The 7161-nt window shown below is 46.1% G+C and overlaps 1 protein-coding gene across 1 annotated transcript; it reads left to right on the forward strand.

Moving 5' to 3' along the window:
- Nucleotides 1-3132: 3132 nt before the first annotated feature.
- On the forward strand, nt 3133-6447 carry mlec (malectin). The gene is made up of 6 exons (XM_080499549.1): nt 3133-3247; nt 3663-3883; nt 4255-4433; nt 4878-5054; nt 5996-6053; nt 6166-6447. Exons 2-6 carry the CDS (start codon nt 3682-3684, stop codon nt 6408-6410), a joined length of 861 nt encoding a protein of 286 aa, XP_080355675.1. The 5' UTR covers nt 3133-3247; nt 3663-3681; the 3' UTR covers nt 6411-6447.
- The last annotated feature ends 714 nt before the right edge of the window (nt 6448-7161 follow it).

Consider the following 7161-nt stretch of genomic DNA (forward strand, 5'->3'; position numbering starts at 1 on the left):
CCATTTTTTTTCAGCAAAATGAAGCATCTCCGAGCTTCCAGCCATTTAATAATCACAGGTTTGAATACCCAGAGTCTTTAATGTAGCTTTGGGAACAAGCAATGTCTATTTTTAAAGGAGTCCGCTTTGCCCTGTCTGAGATGATATAGTAGGAAGGACATGTGTGAACCGTGTTGACAGTGATTGTGATTACATTGTACCTGTACTCTATGTCAAGGTCATTCTGATTGTCTTCGTGGGGAATGCTCTACACACCTGTGTCGTCGAAACAGATTTTTATGCATGCCAAAGAGAGACATTTATTAAATTCAGTATGCACATTTGAAAAATATAACAAAAAAATATTTCGCCAAGTTAACTGTAGAGAAATAAAAAGGTGTTTACATTTGAGCCTCTTGTTATTGTGAGGATGTTGCCAAGGAAAACAGAGGCAAACTATTATGAAAAATGGTTTTATGTTTGCTATTCAGATGAAAATGAAAATATACATTGACGACAGCTTATTTTGTTGTGGTATTTTTTTTTTTTTAATCTTCAATGTTCAGAGCCTCATAAGTGTACTAGTACGAGACCGAGTGCTGTCACTGCATGTTATGAGGACAAACCTTAAATGATCTATTATTCATCCGTACATGTCTTTGGTAAGACTGCAGGCCCAGCTTGGTTTACCTGCAGTGACACTGCAGTGCTGGCACTGTGGAAGACCACCAAATCACCACAGTGAAGTACAGGAAAATGGGTCCCTGTGTTGACCTGTTTAATATAGAGGGAGCAGTTTAACATAAAGGGAGGCAATGATTCAAAATCTCACTTCACGAAAGAGTATCCCCATATTTTCACTTTGAGGGTTTTAAATGGATGGATGGATGGATCCAACCAGCTCTTATTGAAGCCAGTTTCAGAAAAGCAATGCCACGCTCCTGCTAAAGGTTTAAGCAATTTAGTGCCAGAGAATGTATTCAAATTAAAACAGCCACGGACACACAAAAAAACCTCAAGGCAAGAAGTTTTCAGCCAGAGAAATCAGAAAGATTACAAGAGTGTAGCACGCACACCAACACCCACGACTACATGCTGCCTCCAGTTAGTCCACTCGTCCTCTGCAGTAACAGGGTTGCATGTAAAAACACCATGGAGACAAACCTCAAATGTCTGCACACATACACTCCAAACAATTTGTGGAGAATACCTATACTGCATTTACGCAGTAGTCTGTACTGTAAATGTATTGCGAATGTTGATGAATCCACAGCAACATGTCCCACTGGGGGCAATTGAACAACACCGGGCAGCTTATTGTTTTACAAATAGGCGCTATTTCATCCTGTGCTAAGTTAAAGAATCAATCATGAAACACCTGTCACTCGTGGTGGTATATTGCTGTTGCCGTGGCAACTATCTCCATTCATTCCTCTCCGGTCGACTGTCAAGTGCACCGTGTGCGCGTTGCGTTGGACTCTTCTGATTGGACAAGAGTCGGACTGTACCAAACCAGAGAAACGGGGGCGTTTTTAACAGAACACACGTAATGATAATAATGCCATCTTCACGATTAAATACCCTCATATACGTTTCTACTTCCCAATCCATCAATAACAATGTATGAAAGGTTTCATGGAAGTTTGGCTTTTTCACATTAGAGTGAGTACAGTAGGTGTGATTTATTTGTTTTTTGACACTGCCTAATCTGTTTCCTTAGTGCCAAATAAAATCATCTATAAAGAAGTGTTTCTCAGAGTGGGTGCTTGTACCTTTGGGATTATTTTGGATTACAGCAGAAGGTGGAAGGGATTTTTTTTCAATGTGCAGTCATGCATCATTACCTGACAGAAAAAAAATAAGTACAAGTTTGACTCAACAACATGACACACACATTTTGTATTCCAATGTTTTTGTTCTTGGTGCATCTTAAACTGTCCAAAACCTCATAGATAATATTCAAGATGGTTATGATGCTGTTTAATCCTCTAGAAGCACGTTGAACTAGGAAAGGAAGGCACTTTGCAGAAAAATGTTCTCAGGCTTAAGAAAACCCCCAGATGTACTGTGCAATGCATGAAGGATAGAAATGAATTATGTCTGCATCAGGCATGGATAACGTTTGTCCAATTAATAAATTATTGGTTTCACGTGTAATTGTAGGGTTTGATCATTTAAAGCACACTTGGAATTGAATCCAAATGACTGCATTATTCGGTTTATTTCATCTTTTTGGTACAAACTCAAACACATGCTTATTGAAGAGGGTCACTAATACACAAATACTTGTCAAAATGCTTATGGTAGATGTGCTTGGTCACAATTTGTCCCTATGACAGTGAGGATTAAGATTTTGGTGGGCTTCATAATGATCCAAGTATTCAATCACTGCTATTTTTTGGGGATAGAAATATATATATTTTTTAAATATGTTTCATCATAATTTTTCATAGAGTCATGGTGATCTTTGTTTTCCAATGACACTTGGGAGGTGGACCAATATAATCTAGAACTAAAATCAAGATTAATCCAGAGCATGCAAAATGCATAAAACAGTATATTGAGCACTTGATTAGATGAAATCGCACATCTTTGCACTATTCAATGGCACGACTCAAATGGATTCTGTGTGGTCTCCATTTTCCTACCCACGTGCACATTAACTTCCATTCCCTTCAAATTCCTTACATTAAAAATGATGTGTCTTGCAGGCAGGGCTGTGGGTGAGTTTTGTGGGACGGTCGTTGCCTGGCAGGCTGCACTCGGGGCAGGAAAACCTCTCAAACTCCCACTTGACGTGGAGAACGAATAAAAAAAAAAACACAGGACCACCTTCAGGTCTGACCATGTGTGGCAGTCGAGTGTGTATAAATTATTAACCACTCATAAAAGTCATTCCCTGTGCTACTCTCTAAAAAAAATTACGCTGTTTGTGTGTCGTTGCGGATGGATGTGATTGGTGAGCGATATTAACTCTTCCATACAGGGGTTTTGAGAAAGTCTGCTGTGATTGGACACAGCGTGCGTCAGTCAGCGCGCGGAGGCGACGTAAGGCTGCGTGGCCCCGCCCCGCCCCCTGCACACTGGCTGCTGGAGGCTAGCAGCGGCGGCAGCAGCAGCAGGCTGAGCGTGGAGCTGCACACATTGAATGAAAGTCAGTGTGACCAACACGAACCGCATACTGTCGGCACCCGGTGAGGCCGTGGCGGCTGAAACACGCTCTCACGTTGGCAGAAGGAGAGGTTGGAGACATCCGAGGAAGGGGAAGGTAAGGCGGGTTGTCACGAGCCGGGCTCGCGCTCATTCACCGAGAATTTCTGGTTAGACAGGTAGGTTAGCTAGCTCGCGCCAGCGAACTAGACACCAGCGTTACTCGCCGCGATTTCTGCCTTAGTTTTTTTTTTTTTTTTTGTGAATCACAGAGGCGGTGTTTGGTGGTTAAAAATGAATAAAAGCGGGGGGGGGGGGGGGGGGGAGTGTTGCGGTGAGATGCGTGCGAATCGTTTTCCGGATCTGTGTAGAACTGCCACTGCCGGCAGCGTTAGCATCGCGGCTAACTTCAGAGATCGTGTTTCACGTCATCCGGACGAGCCGCCTAGCTGCTAGCCAGCCTTATGTGCTCTGCATGTGGAATGGCCACGGAGTGACACACCGACGCCCTGTCCCGTGTCTCGTGTGTCCAGGACCGGGCGGTGAGAGGCAATGCAGCGGGTCACGGCGCCGATCGTCGCCGGGCTGGTCGCCGCGGCGCTGTCGCTGCTGTCTGAGCAGTGCTGGGCGGACGGCGGGGGCCCCAGCCTCGCCGAGCGGGTCATCTGGGCTGTGAACGCCGGGGGAGAGTCGCACGTAGACGTGCACGGCATTCACTTCAAGAAGGACCCGTTGGAAGGGAAGGTTGGCAAAGGTGAGTCAACCCCTCCCCGGCGCGCGCTTGCGGCTGCGCCTCACCTGCACGCTGCGGCCGCTGCTGGCGGAGGGAGTGACGGTGTGCAGGAGGAAGGTGTCGCTCCGAGGAGCAGGAACCTCCCGCACACTCCGGCTTCCGCAAGTCTCTCCAATCTAACGAGGAGTCAGCACAGAGGGCTGGAGCCCCGCCCCTCCCGGCCTGGAGAGGAAGCAGAAATGATATGATCACATTGACTGCACAGCAACATTTGTTCCATATAATCGTCACCTTTGTGTTTCCAGTACGAATACGAGAGTAAAATTCTGCCATTTAGAGCTCTGGTGCCCCAAAATGCATCCTGAGACTAATGGTGCTTATTCCTTTCGCAGCATCTGATTATGGGGTGCGACTTCCAATACTACGATCCAGTCCAGCGGACCAGGTCCTGTACCAGACGGAGCGCTACAATGAGGACACCTTTGGATATGACGTACCGATCCGCGAGGAAGGCGAATATATACTAGTAATGAAGTATGCAGAAGTTTACTTTGCTCAGTCACAGCAAAAGGTAAGACTTTCCTCAATGACTCGAATCTTCACTGTGAACATTCTAACTTCTAATGCGGCTTTTCCTCTTCTTCTTGGTCTTACTTGGGGTGCACAACAAACCACCAATGTATTGTCATTGCAGGATCCACATTTGATTTACACTGAACTGTAAAAATCAATCAGGTTTCCATAAAGTTTGCATGACAACACACATGGCAAATAATGAATAATAATAATTGAACATGGCAAAGCTGCGCTTTAATCAGGTCGAGGCGGCTGAAGCACTGCTATTCCACAGTACAAGTCTCAAAGCGTAGACATTAGACACTAAACTCTTTAAGCAGGTTCTGTCATTATTGGATTCTGCATGTTTAGCTGATATTAGAGCAGCCCCAGTTCTAACATAAAGTTCGTGAGCAGTTAATCATTGCCAGTTTTGTAAATGCCCCCCCCCCCACCCCAGGTGTTTGATGTCCGTCTAAACGGCCATGTGGTGGTGAAGGACCTGGATATCTTCGACCGCGTGGGGCACAGCACGGCTCACGACGAGATCGTCCCCTTCTCTATTAGACGTGGCAAGCTGAGCGTGCACGGAGAAGTGTCCACGTTCAACGGCAAACTCACCGTCGAGTTTGTGAAGGTGAGATGATGGCTTCTGCATGTATTGTTGTTTTTTTTAATTTTATTCCTTATCGAAGGCTTTTAATGTACACCAGTCATATGTCACAGTCTGGTTTATTATGTTTGTGAAATATTCTTTTTTTCAGCTACCAAGGCTCTGTAAAGCTTCAAATTTCACATACCGTGTTTGATACGTGGCTCGTTGGTCACTTCAGAAGCAGAGGCCTGAAAAATAGTTAATTTTGGAAAACTAATTTGACATGGCTGTGAATCAGGCGCTCACATGTGTCACTTCTTAATCGCAGATGGGAAGATCTGGTAACATCCAACACAATCTGAGTCATCTGCTCAAACTTGTTGCTTCACCTCCAGAACTGTTATCAATTAATTTTACAGTGAAGCCTATTTAAATGTAACAATGTCCTCGGAGCTTTTCTGTTTGAAGTGTCAATAATAACACATTCATATCACGGTCACATGTTGGTTTGAGGGGTGGTTCATGTGTTGATCAACTCAGTGCAACACATCAATTATACATATATCTTTTGAAAACCATCTATTTCATCTGGTGGTACTTTAGTCAATTTGTGGAACGAGTGTTTGTAGTCTAACCTTTTCTTTTCCTCGTCTATAAGATACAAATGCGGCACAGCCTCATATTTCTTTCAATACAATAACCATATATTCTTCCTGAAGTTATCGTCCATTTGCTTCAAAGTTAGTTTTCTTTTTTTTTATCTCGCAAACACAAAGTTTTACATTAAGGCACAACGTAATAGGAAAATATTTAACAAGTATTTCACGACAAGGATTTCTAAATGATTAACTGAGAGTTTTTTAGGAGAAACTCTTGAAACACGAATGTGACTCGGGAACAAAAATGTTTCATGCAGTGTTTTTGTGCTTCCATTTGACTCTGCTGACCTTCACGCATCTTTTTCTTCTTCTTCTTCATTCCAGGGTTATTACGACAACCCCAAGGTGTGTGCGCTCTATGTGATGAAGGGCACATTAGAAGGTGAGCCTGCAGGAGGACCGTGTGACCCGGAGAGCAGATCTGAGTATTTAAACGTGGTCACCTGAGGTGTTGCGCTCCGCTCTTTGTGGCTGACTATTCAAACTCTCTTCAGATGTACCGAAACTCGAGCCTCACCCCGGCTTGGAGAAACACGAGGAGGAGGAGGAAGAGGAGGACGACAGCGAAGCAGGCGAGGAAGGCGGGAAGAAAAAGGTCCCGGCGGGTTCCAAGTACCGGGTCCAGTCGGGTCCCCGGACGCCGAACCCGTACGCAGCAGACAACAGCAGCCTGATGTTCCCCATCCTGGTTGCGTTCGGGGTGTTTATCCCCACCCTCTTCTGCCTCTGCCGGCTGTGAGACGAGTCCCCGCCGTGGAGGAGACGCCGCGAGGACGAGGTGGACCGTTGAGGGGGGGGGGGGGGGGGGGGAAGGGGGATTTGGGGGGCAACAGCAGCACAGGTAAACACAAACATCGGAGGAGGACAAAAAAAAAAAAAAAAGGAGAGCGAGACGTTTTCTGGAAGCCACTGCAGGATGGAGCAGACGCTGCTGTCAAGGGGAAGTAAGGTGTGTGTGTGTGTGTGTGTGTGTGTGTGTGTGTGTGTGTGTGTGTGTGTGTGTGTGTGTGTGTGTGTGTGTGTGTGTGTGTGTGTGTGTGTGTGTGTGTGTGTCGCGCGCTTCTTTGTGGATGTGTGTGGCGCCCGCCTCTGCCGAGCCTTCAGGACAACGTTCAGTCACTTTCACTCTTGACGTCGGGACAGGATTTCCACACGACGCCCGTGTTCAGGAGGCTGGAATCGACACATATCCGCAGCTACCAGGAGGGAGTTCTCCCTGGTTTTGTAAAGTAGAAGCATTGTTTTGTACCGGGCGTCGCCTGGGGGGGGGGGGGGGGCGCACTCCGTTTCACACTCCTGGTCACACACCTGTAAAAAAAATTGGAAACGGTTTGCTGCTGAGAAATTGGCGAGAACGAATCAAAACGGCGAGGGTGGTGGTCCTGAGCTCCCGAGCAGCCGGAGTTACTCCTCCTTCGGCGGGGGTTCATCACGGAGTTGACGTGGTGTTTGGCCATGGCTCAGTCAAGAATCTGATTCAGGGCTTAAAT

Source organism: Blennius ocellaris (assembly GCF_963422515.1).
Source record: "Blennius ocellaris genome assembly, chromosome: 7".
Taxonomy (NCBI): domain Eukaryota; kingdom Metazoa; phylum Chordata; class Actinopteri; order Blenniiformes; family Blenniidae; genus Blennius; species Blennius ocellaris.

What these genes read in the sequence shown, in the direction of transcription:
- mlec (XM_080499549.1), top strand. Translation starts at nt 3,682, where the DNA reads ATGCAGCGGGTCACGGCGCCGATCGTCGCCGGGCTGGTCGCCGCGGCG. An exon ending in GGAAGGGAAGGTTGGCAAAG is followed by an intron (nt 3,884 to 4,254) that starts GTGAGTCAACCC and finishes TTCCTTTCGCAG; the next exon opens with CATCTGATTATGGGGTGCGA. An exon ending in TCACCGTCGAGTTTGTGAAG is followed by an intron (nt 5,055 to 5,995) that starts GTGAGATGATGG and finishes TCTTCATTCCAG; the next exon opens with GGTTATTACGACAACCCCAA.